This window comes from Anser anser, assembly GCF_964211835.1.
Source record: "Anser anser genome assembly, chromosome: W".
NCBI lineage: Eukaryota > Metazoa > Chordata > Aves > Anseriformes > Anatidae > Anser > Anser anser.
In genome coordinates, this window is record NC_139731.1 from 14,972,952 (window position 1) to 14,986,338 (window position 13,387).

Sequence of the window (13,387 nt, forward strand, 5' to 3'; positions counted from 1 at the left end):
TGTTGGTACCAAGTGGACAGGAAAAAACAAAGCATTATTTTAGGTTTTAGTACAAGTTTTCAGTGTGTTCAACTCCGCTAGCCAGACCAGTTGGAGAGTGCAAGTGTACTTGTGAAAGTGCTGATCAGTTGAGTGTTAATGGCTGAGCTGAAGCCTCACTGAATCCTGTTCACCTGTTCTGAAATATCTGTAGTTTTACTTTAAAGATTAGAAAATCCTTGGACTATTTATTTGGGATTAAAAACGAACAAACAAACAAAAAAAACAAAATGAAAACCAAACAAGTTTCTGAGGAAGGAGTCCAGTGATGTATGCAGCTGTGTTCCAGCACTATTTTTAAAAATACTGTTCAATATGTTTCGGAGGAAGGTAGATTTAAGTGTCCTCCCTTCGGGTGTCCCAGAGTCAAAATGAGCTGGTGCAAAGCATCTTGCTTCCAGTTTCCTAAGATGCTCTGGTGGGTGGAAAAAAAAAAAGTTCTGAAACCAAACTCCTAGGAAGTGTGTATTGCAGTGCCCTTAGTTGGGTGTATTTTCCTGCCCAGTAGTGCTGAGCTCTTCTTAATTCAAATTTTGGAACGTTCATGAATAGGTAGTGTGTTCTTTTACCAGGTCAACCTACCAGTATATTGACAGGTAGCCATAGTGATGGACTCTTACAGATTGCTTCAGGGCCTCAGCCAGGAACTCAGCAGAATGGGTTTACAGCTCAGCCAGCTACTTACCATCACAGTGAGTATACACATACGTGCACTCTTCTTAGCTTTCTAAAACCGGTTTCCAAATGCTCAGGAGAAATAGAGGATTTAGAAATGAGATGCAGGAAAAACTCCCTTAAAACCCAACCACTCCTTCTCCTTTTTTTTTTTTCTTTCCTTTTTTCTTTTCTCTAGATAGTACTACAACTTGGACTGGAAGTCGAACGGCAGCCTACACACCTACCATACCTCACCACCAGAATGGCCATCTTCAGCATCACCCACCTATGCATCCTGGACATTACTGTAAGCGTTACAGCTTTTCAAATCATGTATTTTGTTTTCAGTTTGGTTTAATGGTGGGAGGGTCACCTGTGATTGGTTTTTACCCCTGTGTCTTATTTTTTATAGAACTACTGTTACTTTATTTAATATATTCTGACAGTTAAATGTAAGAACTCCTTGTACTTTCCTCATTTAAAGCAGCAGAGATTAAAAATTCACACAGCTCTAGTGCTCCCACCTGTACTTTTGATGTCTTCCTGTATCTAACAGAAAGCATTTCCTTTCCAAAACCTCCTTTTATAAAGCTTTGCAATCTTGGAGTAAGACTGTTTTTTGTGGAAAAACAGTTGTCCAGAAGTTGATTCAGAATTTGTTGCGTGGATCTGTTTTTCCTTCAAAATATGGACATTTCTGGCTGGATATATCATATATATATATGATATTGATATGAAGATATGATATATTTCCTGATATATATATATATTTATTTATATATTTCTTAATATAGTGCTTAACCAGTCCATCCGTTTGCAGCAGTGTTGTTAGGAGAGGGGAGAAAATAATCTGACTTCATGTTGAATTTCCAGCTTGTCTTGATCAGAAAAAAATTGTTTTAGGTCCAGTTATTAAATTTCGTTATTTTGCTCTGCTAGGATCCCACCTCATTTCTCTCCTTACTTGTCAGAAATACCAAGATTTAAAAACTTGACTGGTGCTGTAGAGACTCTATAAATGTTTTTTGTGTGTGAATGTAGCTTTCCATAATTAATGTTTGTAACTGGCTGGTGGTACCACACAGAGCTTTTCTTGGCTGCTGCCTCTTCTCACTTCAGAAAGTCGCATCTCTTGACACCTCCCAACGTTGTGCCTGTTTCTGACATCTTGTTGCAAAAGCTGCCATTACTTATAATACTATGTTTAAGCCTTTTCTCCTTGTCTTCTGCTGCCTGCGAGGAAGCCAGTTAGTTTATAAAAGTGGGAAGAATTGACTGACCTTTACCAAGACCACATTCACTACTTATTCTTTAAAAAACAAGTTCTCTGGGACTTTCTTTTTTTCCATCTCCGTGCAGTGTTTCTTATAGTTGACTCCATAGCATCCTGGGCAGCCTGTTCTGTGAACGGGAAACTAATGAAGTTGGGTTTCTGACAGATTTATATCACATGCAGCGATTCTCTCCTTCCTTGATTTGTGACCACATGTGAAGCCAAAGTCCTACTTGTATTACATCTCCCTGATGACATCTAGCTTCTTTCATCTCCTGGAGCTGGCTTGAGCAGCACAGCGAGCTGTTACGCTGCAGCCTTCCCTCCTGGGATGCAAATGGAGCTCTCTGCTTCTGAATTTTCAAAAAAAACATCCAAGCGTGTAATTCTGTGGGCATTTTTCTTCTAGATTTGGCCACTTGATTTAGATATTACTGAGATTTAGAATACGTGGCATCCTCGCAAGTCCTTTTTTCAACCAAAACAGGTTAAGAAAGTTCTTATTTCTTTCCCTCGTGTAAAACAAATTGCATGTTTTCTCTTTAAGGGCCAGTTCACAATGAACTTGCATTCCAGCCTCCTATATCAAATCATCCTGGTAAGTAAAACCTAAAATGGAATGCTAAGTATTGTTGAAGCTAACAGTGTTGTTTCGAATGTGTATTTTTTGTGTGTGTGGAGTACTCTGAATTTAGTTGGAGGAATTCAAAAGGGGGATAAAGAAGGAGAGGAACCATTTTGTGATGCCTTCTTTTGAATTTGGACCCCCGTGTTTTAGAAATAATGACAGAAGACATTAATAATATAAATTAATAATGACATAATACTCAGACACACGAGTATTTATTTGAAGATGAAAAAACTTAAAGGAGTCCAGGCACCGTGGTTTATTCTTTTCTGATAGAAACCGAACAATTTAAACGTAGGAGAGTTTCAGGTTTTAAGGTGTCTGGAGAGAGAAATTCGTAGTGCTTAATGCACAGACAGCAAACCTTGCAGAAGGTTTGACAAGGCAGTTGCTCCCAGCTAGCACTCGAGCAGCTGATACGCGTAAACAAAATCACTGTGTTCTTTATCAGGCTTCCCTGCTTGAGTGCTTGGGTTTCAGTAGCATCCTCTAAGGGATCAGGGTTTCTCCTCCTCGCGTGGTAGACCTTCTTCGAAGTACCTCCTTTCCTTTGCAGTCAGTTTTTAAAATAGGATGAGGTAAAAGACACCTTTTTGCTATGAAAGCATGCCATTTTGTTCTGCTCCCTTGCTTAACACTTCCTCGTTTTATCCGGTGTCTGACTTTCTTGTCTGCAGACAAGATCAGTCTGTGATCTTTGATGTTTTTGCCGCTCTGCCCAGCGTTCCAAATCCGGTTTGCTTTCTGAGGAGGACAGAGAAAGCTGACTTCACCTGGGATGTAGTTACTTTTATATCTCAAGCCAGATTTAAGAGTTAGCTTTCATCAGCCATGAATAGGTGTGTGTGCATACTGCTAGCTCATGCTCTAAAGGAGCACGAAATCAAATCATGAGGCCCAGGAATGCAGATGGCTTACAAAACACAACTGGAATTATAAACTGTACAAAGGCTTCTAAGAGCTTAACTACAAAAAAAAAACCAAACAACCCTAGCGTTTGTGTGCTCAAATAAAAAGCAGCCCGTGTTCACGTAGCATGGGGTATTGTCTGTGCTAGCAAACACTTCTCTGCCTATCCTTGCTTATTTAAACGTGCAGTGTTACTCTGGATGACAAATGTAGTTGCAGAAGGCCGACCTGGCTGGCTGTAACGGGTTTGCAGGCGTTCTGTGCCTTTCACTCAGTTAATTGTCTCTGCTCTTCAGCTCCAGAGTACTGGTGTTCAATTGCGTATTTCGAAATGGACGTGCAAGTCGGGGAAACGTTCAAGGTCCCTTCGAGCTGTCCGATTGTTACCGTCGATGGATACGTGGATCCTTCCGGAGGAGACCGCTTTTGCCTGGGCCAGCTTTCCAACGTGCATAGAACAGAAGCCATTGAGAGAGCAAGGTATTCTGCAGACCCCCAAAGCTTTTTGTTGGTGATATTTGATCTTTTATTTTGTTTTTTTTTGGTGTGCGGCTCCCTTTCAATACGATTTTTTGTTTCAAACTGAATCAACCATAGCAGAATGTGTCTTTCCAGGCCACTACCGTAATGCATTCAGAATGTGAACTGTGTGACAAAGAACGTCCCTGCTTTGCAGTAGCACGTCGCTTTTCGTTGCTTTCAAAGGCTGTGCCTTCAAGGATAAAATTAGCAACTCGTGCCATTATGTATGCGAGCTGAAAATTAGCTCTCCATACCACAGTGATGTGAGAACGACTGCAAAATATAGATTTGTCAAAGGAACAAAGGAAGGTTGATAGAGAGCTAGCTGGAATTTTCATTCATTCTCACCATGCACGCGCCAGGCTTTGATGTGGAAGCGCAGAGAACTGATCTTACGACTTTTTTTCTTCTTCGGAGTGAAAAGGAATAAAAACGAGTCCGTGTCTTCCGAACTGTTGCATTGTGACAATCAAAGCGCTGGATTGCTGCGGCGTGATCCAAATGAACACACGGTCCTGCATGAAAATGTGGCTTTGTGTATGCGCTCGAGTTACTTCCCGTGCTGGAGTACTTGTGGGATTTTTACACTTCGGAACAGAACCCCGAATGTGTTTGGTATCCCAGCTCCGTATTGTCAGCGAGTGGGTTTCTTGCTACTTGAATACCATCGCTTCTGCATTCTGTGTTTCCCATATGTCTTTACATGGCGTTACAGATGGTTTTTGACTTCCCAGATTTTGTATAACCGCATGCTATGCTATACTCACGATAATAACTACAGTTTCAAGTCCTCGTACAAGCGGAGTGTGTTTGTTTTTACTTTCGAACGTAAATTAGGGTTTCATAGCCTCCTGGAGAATTGTTTTATGATTTATTTAGTAAAGGGCTGATTTATAGCTTATAAACACAGGCGCATTGGAACTGTTTTTTCTTTTCAAGGTTGCACATAGGTAAAGGGGTGCAGTTGGAGTGCAAAGGAGAAGGTGACGTGTGGGTTCGATGCCTCAGTGACCACGCGGTCTTCGTTCAGAGCTACTACCTGGATAGAGAAGCAGGGCGTGCGCCAGGGGATGCTGTTCACAAGATTTACCCAAGTGCATATATAAAGGTTGGTTTGATGTTCCTAGAGGAAAACTGTGGGGGAAGCAGCATAACTTTCTGTTCTTGCAGATCGTAGGGAAGCTATAAGGCACTGAAATAAATCAAACTTGGAGTCAGAGACTTTGTTATCATCTTAGAATCGTCAACTTCACTTTTAAAAAAAAAAAGTCATCTTTAGGGAAAAAAATCCATTTGACAAGTCACTTTAGAGTCATTAAAAAAGTCATCTTAGCGGAAAGTATCCTCTAGATACCGTGAAAGTAACTGATTTTGTATTTTGTCAAACGATCTCCATCTTTTAAATTAACTGCTGCCAAAAATTTGGCGTATTCTTAAAAAAGCGTAAAGTCTGACAAAGTTAAGCTGGACTTGCTGAGATCTGCTTTTATTTGTATGCCTATTTTCTGGAAATCCTAGAATTTAATAAAAATTGGGATTTCATCAGCCTGTGACTGAAGAATTTATTCTGGAGAGCAGAGAGGTCCATCTTATTGGAGGTGGGAGCTGAGGAATTCTTTCCTTCACTGATTTTGGTAAACCTACAGAGTTGGATGTTTATTTTTTTTAAAGGTGTTTGATTTACGCCAGTGTCATCGTCAGATGCAACAGCAGGCTGCCACTGCTCAAGCCGCTGCTGCTGCTCAAGCTGCAGCAGTAGCAGGAAACATCCCCGGACCAGGATCAGTAGGTGGAATAGCCCCAGCCATTAGTAAGTAAATTATAACTGCTCGGTCTCCTTTTTTATTCTTCCTTGAAAACAACGCAGCTTTCCCTCGTAGCGGCGCCCCCCGAAAACGGTACAAATGAACTTGGAAGGAGGTAACAGGATCGGGCGAGGTTGGGCTGGGGTGGCGTCATGGTAAGTCTGTATTTGTTTACTTTGTACCTGGCCCACACAGCAGTTTTCACTCCGAAGTCTTCAGGGGATATCGGATGAGGAAGCATCTGCTTGTTGTACCGCAGGAATCATTGCAGCTCAACAGAAAGCGTGTCGTATGCAACGTCACGTAGCATAACTGGTTTACTATAAGCAGAGGTACTTTAGGCTGCTTAAACCTAAGCTTGAAAAACGATCTTTGAGCTGTAAGCTCGTAAAAACGTTACTGAAAGTAATGGGGAGTGCTGGGCCACAGAGTCCTTCACTACTTTTAGGAAGACTTTCAATTTATAAGGTTCTTAAGAAGAAGAGGAGGTTGTAATGGTGCTTTTTGTTTTGTTTTTTTTTTAAGTTATGTTGGCCTAGAGTTTTCTTAGTTGCTAAATTCTATGCCCTTGATATTACACTTAAATATTTTTTTAAATGGTGAGTATTTAGGTGTGTCAGACTGCTTTATGTGCCATAGTATTTTCTGGATTCCTTGTGTTGCCAAACGTAGCTTTCCAGCTATGTTACAAAATGCTAAAGGCATTTTTGGGAACGTACTTAAATTTTCTTCTAGACATGGTTGTGATTTGAAGTTTGCCAGCTGCATTCATTTTTTTTTTTTATTAGACGAAGTAACTACTGTAACTCTTAGATCCAACTTTTTTTTTTTTTTTGTATTTTAATACCCTTTCAAGATTGCAGTGCGATGAAAAAGAAAACTTGTTTGGAAGAAATGCAAAATAATTGCTGACTTGTGGTGATAGAGGTCTAGAAATATCGATTGGCCTTGGCTGTGGTGAGAGGGATGTGTACGTGGAGAAACGAGCAAGCAAAGAGGAATGGCTAAACAAACAGGTGATAAAAAAAAAAGCGTGCCTGCGAACACTTACTTGAAACCTTTCCTGTCTAGGTTTGTCAGCTGCTGCTGGAATCGGTGTAGATGACCTTCGCCGCTTATGCATACTCAGGATGAGTTTTGTAAAAGGTTGGGGACCTGATTACCCAAGACAGAGCATCAAAGAGACACCGTGCTGGATTGAAATTCACTTGCACCGTGCCCTCCAGCTTCTAGATGAAGTACTTCATACCATGCCTATCGCAGACCCACAACCTTTAGACTGAGATCCCTCTGCTGCACTGCTGTGGGCCGTTATATTGTGAGGATGGTGGATTGTAAAATACAATTCTGTTTATAACCTGAAGATATATTTTACTTTTTGTTCTGCTTAATCTTCTAAAACCGGGTTTTAAAAATGTGTTTGCCGCCTTGCTCTTAGCAGAAAGAAACTGAACATGCAGAATTTGGATTTCGGTTATTTTCAGAACTTAATTGTCATAATACATGGCTCAGGGCTTGAAGTGAAAGGTAAACGCCTTATAGAGAGACCTTACAGTATTGGGTTTGTTCCCTTCGAAACTTTCCTTCTCTATTATGGCATCTTGGGTGATAAGCCTCACAGGAGCCTTTTGTATGCAGAATATATATTATATATATATTTATATCTGAAAATTCCTTCTAATCGTTATAAACATCTACGTTATAGCAACTTTAAAATTCCAACTGATTTGTGATGTTTCTTTTTAGGGAACAATAGTTAACAGAAGACTTCTTTATTTTGTTGACTATCTTGTTATGATTTTTCCAGATTAAAAGGTAGAAGCTGCCAAAAAAAAAAAAAAAAAGTGAGGGATGAGACATGCATTGTTGGCGTTGATTAAAAATAGCAAGGAAAAGAAACGTTGCTTTTCCTTCACTAGTTTTTAAAAAGATATCTTAGATTTTTATTTATATAGACACATGAGTTTTAAAACACTAAAAGAAATGGATACTTTCAGTGCTGGCACTCAATTTAAATATCATGAAATACCCAGTCTGCAAAGTTGCCACTGAAATTGCGTGATGAGTACCTAATGGCAGGAACGTATTTTCATAACTACTACTGACTTCGATGATTTTACTCGAGTAAAACTTGGCAGGTATTTTAAAAAAAAAAAAAAAGTTGCATGACTCTTTTTACTTGCATATGCCATTAAATCATGTATAATATTACATCGATATCTAGGATCCAGTTTTTGTATCTGTTCACCATTTCCACTCAGGGCAAGATGGCAAACTTGTTTTTATACCTCTTGGTTATTTTAAGCCCTATGCCATCAACGACCGTATCAATTGGCAATGACTTTGTATAGAGAATTTATAGTAGAAAAAATGCAAATGTATTGACTGTATGACAGATACAATATGTATGCTTTCTCTCTAGTTAATAGTATAAATAAAATAATGAAAACCCTGAGTTTTTATAAATTTAGTTTGCTTTTATTATGTAATTCTGCACCTTGAAACCGTTGATCTTGAATGATGGATTACTTTCCTTTGCGAGACCAGCAGCAGCAGCCAATAGCGGTAGGAATTTGTGTTGGTTCACGTTTGCCAGGAAGCAAGTCCAATTTTTCTTCCTTCCCCTGCTTCTCAGTAAATGGAGATCTCTCTTTCAGCCCTTTGATGGGGGAAGAGGGAGCAGGAAATCCATTTTTTCCAGCACGCGCGCGGGGGGGAGATGGAACTTCAACGCGCTAGGAAGACGTGGACTCCAGCTCGAGCGCTGCCTTCAAGCCGTGCCAGTTGGGTCTGCGCGCCTCGCCTCACCGCGCTGACCTGGCAGCGCTGTGGGAGCGGTTAACATGAGTGGAAGTCTTGGAAGAGATTGTTCAGAAGCTTTTTGCCAAGTTTCTTGCATAGTTCCAGGAATCTGTAGAGGGCTATGACACGCTGCGTTTAGGTATTGCTTCCCCCATACGCTGAAATTCTCGTGAAAGAAGACAGCAGGCAGCGGTTCTGCTCTCCACGTGGAAGCGCAGAAGACAGATGACTCCAGAGCGACGGCCAGAAATGGACGAATTTTCTCAGTATTTTCGTTAACAGTGTTGCTTTCTTCACGCTAACTCCTAAGGAAATCACATTTTCTTCTCCTCTCGTGTGGCTTCTCCTTGATGTTTGGAAAAATCAGCGTTCGCTTTCCTCGAGGCCTTAAGTTTAAAACCTTTTTTCATTTTCCGTTCTCTCCTAATGATCTCGTTTGTCCGAGCAGAAGAGCAAGCCTCAGATTTTCAGGAACGCCTGCAGTAGAGGATTCTGACTGCATCCTTAGAGGAGCCTGTTAACAAGGGAAAATACGTCCCAGGGTTATGCTTCGTCCACAACAGAAAACTTGCTTTGGTGGAAGAAATGAACAGTGCCTGCGCCTTCTCATCGACCTCTGCGTTGAATTGTCTGCCCTGCTTTTACTACTGGGTGTGAGGCGCCTCTGATTTTGGGAATTGGTTACAGTGTTCATTTGATCAGGAGTCCACCAGCTTTCTCCCTATTTAACTTCGCATTTTTGTGAGGGGCTTATCTTGGTGAATCTTCCGTTATGTGGCTGCTCCCCAGAAGCCCTCCGTACTTGTTTGCCTTCCGAGCGTGCCAAGTTTTTATAAAACAATGCGCAAATGCTTCTGCCTGGTGGTGTTCTTGCCTCGATTAGTCTAAAAGAATGCAGCTGGTGAGACTGTAACGGTCTCATGCAGACATTTCACAAGCTGCCCTGGCTCTCTACCTGCAGCGAATGGTACCAACGACAGTATTTGGATGGCCAGAAGCGGTCAGGGTAGAGCAACAAAATAACATCGGAGGAGTTCATCAGAAACAAGAAATCGGGCTCCACATCAGAAGAAATCTGAACGTTGTGTCAGGCAGTAGAAATACTGAAGTGACATTCGTCTTACACTCCTGGCAGTTAACAATAAGATGCAATCATAACCGCTAAAAGGGCAAAATACGAGAACCTCGTTGTTAGTTTTTAATATTCCCTTTTTTTTTTTTTAATATTCCTTTTTTTTTTTTCCTTTGTTTCTTATGACAAGGCATAAAAGACAGCGCATAATGGATTGCAAACCCTTCAGCAGCACGTCGAGTCTTTGACAGCTTTGCGTTTGTGGCTTTCTCTGGGATTCACAAAAGAGCTGCTGCTAGCTGACAGCTCTGACGGTCCTCGTGCACGCTGTAGGCAGGGATGTCAAGAACGCCAGAACTGCATCTCCTCCGATGTCTCAAATTCAGCGAATTCAACAAGTATTTTTTCAGCTAGCAATCTCTTGCCTGCGATCCTGTTCCCATGTCTGCTGTCTTGGTTCTTTCTGTGAATTAATTAGCCCTGTGATTGTTGCCCTGAATTATGCGTTCCTCAAAAAACCAACGTTGTGCTACAATACTTTAATTTTGTTTCATGTACTGGAGAGCTGGGCTTGCCACTGAAAGGTTTAGGTGGATTTTGCCGTAATACTGTTGGTTTTGAAAGCGATGAAATTTAATGGGACGGAGAGGTAGAAGGAACCTTTTCAACAGGACGGTGTGAGAATACTTAGGGCAGCTCTGTGCGACAGGAGGCCACGGGAAGGAGACACAACTGCCAAGTGGTGCTGGTTAGAAACAGTCGCTCGTTTTGGTCTCCAACCTCGTTTTCCTGGTAAGAACGATGCGTGAGCAACCCGGACCTCTGGCTGCACCACGAATTGCTTCTTCGTTGGCTCTCAGAGCGGAAACCTGGGAAGTTCTCTGGCTGCTTTGTGGAGGGACCTCGTACGAAGGACGCACCGCGCTCACCCGGCCGCAGAAGAGCTCTGCAGCAGCGGTACTTCTTGCTCCCGTGTCCAGCTCCTGTGCCTTACCTTTCGGACCATCTTACTTCTTGCGACACTGCTAAAGATGACAGACAGCGTCCTCTCCGCGTAGCTCAGGAACGACTGCCTCAACTGTTGTGTACTAGGAACCGTCAGAAAACTCCTACGCCAGTGTACCTGGGGGGTTCTCCTGCCTCTGAACCCTTCCCAGGTTGTTTACGTCTTGACGGTGGTCTTTTATCGAGACATCTTTAATCTCTTCTTGGAAGAGTAAGCGCTTTAGAAGGGACTGTCTCCTTGATTTGCATCCTTACTCTGCTGCACGGCGTGGCTGGGAGCGCTGGTCACTTCTTTAATGCAACCAATTAAAGCCAGCCAGATGGGTCTTCCTCTAAGTGGGCTTCAGACTTCATTTAGGAAATCCTCTTTCCTCTCCCCCCCCCCTTCTCCGTTCAGGTCCCGCGCGACTGAACAGCTGCTCTACAAAAGTAGACGTTCCGTTGGCAGATATCGCGGAGGACACACCGTTTTTGAGAGGTTCCAGCAACGTTTCCGTGGGAAGCCCTTCTCCACCACTCAGCACGTAGAGTTTGGACGCTGGACGTGTCCCTTCGGGGTGCGATCCAGCTCCGAAGCGTGGTCCTCAATCGTTTATTTCTGAACGCGCTCCACAAGGTGTGATCGTGCTGAGCTAAACTTGCCGCGTGCGATGCCGCCGAGGCCCCCACGAACTGCGGGGCCGTGCAAGTTGCACTCGGTGAGACCTGGCGGGAAGTAAAACTGTTACTGCCTATGGACCCCAAGAGATTTCGGCGCTGTTGGCTGCTGTTGTGCCTAGCGAGCGATGCATCGCTCCGAAATTTACGGGACTTAACGTCCTTAAAGGTCACCAAAACCATCTAGTGCTTTCTTGCTCCGGCACCTTTTTTCTGTGTCTTTTTGGTGAGGTTTGGTAGCGCCGCCGAGGTGTGATTCAGCTGGATTGAGAGCCGCGAAGTACCCATAACCCAAAACTCACCGCGAGAGGGTTTTTTTGAGCATGAAAGCCTAGGTACGCATTTATCCTTTTAGCCATTGCCTTTTGATAAGCGGTCAACAGAATTCCCAGTAGTTCCTTTGTAGCTTACTGTATGTTTTTCATTAGACCTAGTTTGTGGATAATATACTGTAGTTAACTTTCCTGAAATTCTGTAACAGAGTATGTTTTTGATTAAAAAAGGTAAAGATTCACGTCTTTGGCTTCTTTGTTTTATTCAGCGGGGAGCTTTTACCCCGTTTCTGGCTAGCACGGTGTCGTTCTCCGCGGCTCCTGGTCTCGGAGTCCCGTGGATGCTTTGGTGCGGCCAGCATGCCGGGCTGCTTTATGCTGGCGTGGCACAGCATTTTTGTGGGTTTTTGTATTAGTGGAAGTTATTTCTTTAAGGCTGCCAGCCGAGCTGTGCGGCGAGAGAGAGAGCACTGAAGTGGTCTCAGAGCAAGGTCCAGCAGGCTCCGGGGCTGCGGCGCTGGCCGCAGAGGGACCCAGGGCACCGAGGCGCCGTGTCCGGTAGCCGTGAGGCTGAAGCACCTCAAGTTGTCCCCGCAGATTAATTCCCTGTGGCCGAGGCTCTCGTGTTTAGTTACACGGCCCATCTGTAAGCTCATCAATCTCCGTGGAACAGCAGTTGCAGCTCCTCACCTCTCAGAAAGCTTTCCAGAGCCTCCCTCCCTGCGCTCTTAGCAACCCTTTTATAACTCCTGGCTGGCCGTGAGCAACGTAAAAAAAAAACCCATTTGTGCTCACCCTGCTATGATCCTCCACCGTGTCCCCTCCGTACGATAGCACCGAGCATCCTACTGCAACTAGAAATACAAAATGTATCCTAAAAAATCACACCTGCATCAGCCAGCTGCCCGCTACGAACATTTTTTTCCCTTCCCTGCTCGACCGTTTCTAGCAGCAGGCGGGACCGGTGCCCGCCTCTGTGGCATTTCGCCCTGTGCCATCCGATTTCAGTGTTTCTGGTGGCAGACGGAGTTTGTGTCACCGCGTGTGGGGGGGTTCCAGGGCTCGGTACCGCCGCCGCTTGTCACCCTCCTGCCTGCAGCTCGGTGGCACGCGTCTCGGCCTGCGTTTGTGCAGACGCTCGCGTGTACGGTCAGCAAAACACGAAGGGCAGTTGTGCAGCTGTTTGCGGCCTTGCCGTCTGCAAGGATGCTCGTGCTGCTTCGTTAAGCAGGGAAGCTAAAAAAAAAAATGCCATTTTTAAAGCAAAGCAGAGGCTTTTTAGTGCACACAGCTCTCAGCAGGACGGCCACAGACACGCACGTGCCCCATCCTGGGAGCCGCTGGCCAGGTTGGCAGCGGGGCAGAAAGCTGGCGGCCGGCTTGGCGCTGACCCCGTGGCAGAGCCGAGGCTGCTGGCGGTGGAAACCCCACGGCTCTGCCCTCAAAAACCTCATCGTGGCAGGGGATGGCAGAGGGGGAGGACAGCATCGCCGGGCAGGTGCAGTGAGTCGAAATCCTGAAATGAAAAACGAATATATATATGTTTTTTCCAGACTCTGTGCGGAACGGAAAACATCCGCTGGAGCCCTGGTTCCCCCCAGTGTCCCTCCCCGTGACGCAGCACCTCCCCAGCCGGGGGCTTTGTGCCACCCAAGGGGCAGCCCCGGGGCCACGGCTGCACCCAAGGGGGTTTTTGAGGATGCTGTGAGGCACTGAACACCTTGGGGGGGGGGGGCAATGCCACTA

At 44.2% G+C, this 13,387-nt stretch overlaps 1 protein-coding gene across 5 annotated transcripts in view; it reads left to right on the top strand.

Annotated features, from left to right (window-relative positions):
* The window catches only part of LOC310888645 (mothers against decapentaplegic homolog 4), a 29,432-nt gene extending 17,549 nt beyond the window's left edge, over positions 1–11,883 (top strand). For 3 of the 5 annotated variants that reach the window (XM_083815549.1, XM_083815547.1, XM_083815548.1), the window contains 7 exons: positions 612–731; positions 893–1,003; positions 2,517–2,567; positions 3,803–3,986; positions 4,968–5,136; positions 5,700–5,838; positions 6,905–11,883. In XM_083815549.1, the coding sequence (XP_083671675.1) occupies positions 612–731; positions 893–1,003; positions 2,517–2,567; positions 3,803–3,986; positions 4,968–5,136; positions 5,700–5,838; positions 6,905–7,116 (986 nt within the window). In that variant the 3' untranslated portion in view covers positions 7,117–11,883. The remainder of the gene's footprint in view (positions 1–611; positions 732–892; positions 1,004–2,516; positions 2,568–3,802; positions 3,987–4,967; positions 5,137–5,699; positions 5,839–6,904) is intronic. The other 2 variants (XM_083815550.1, XM_083815551.1) reach the window with 1 other exon arrangement.
* The last annotated feature ends 1,504 nt before the right edge of the window (positions 11,884–13,387 follow it).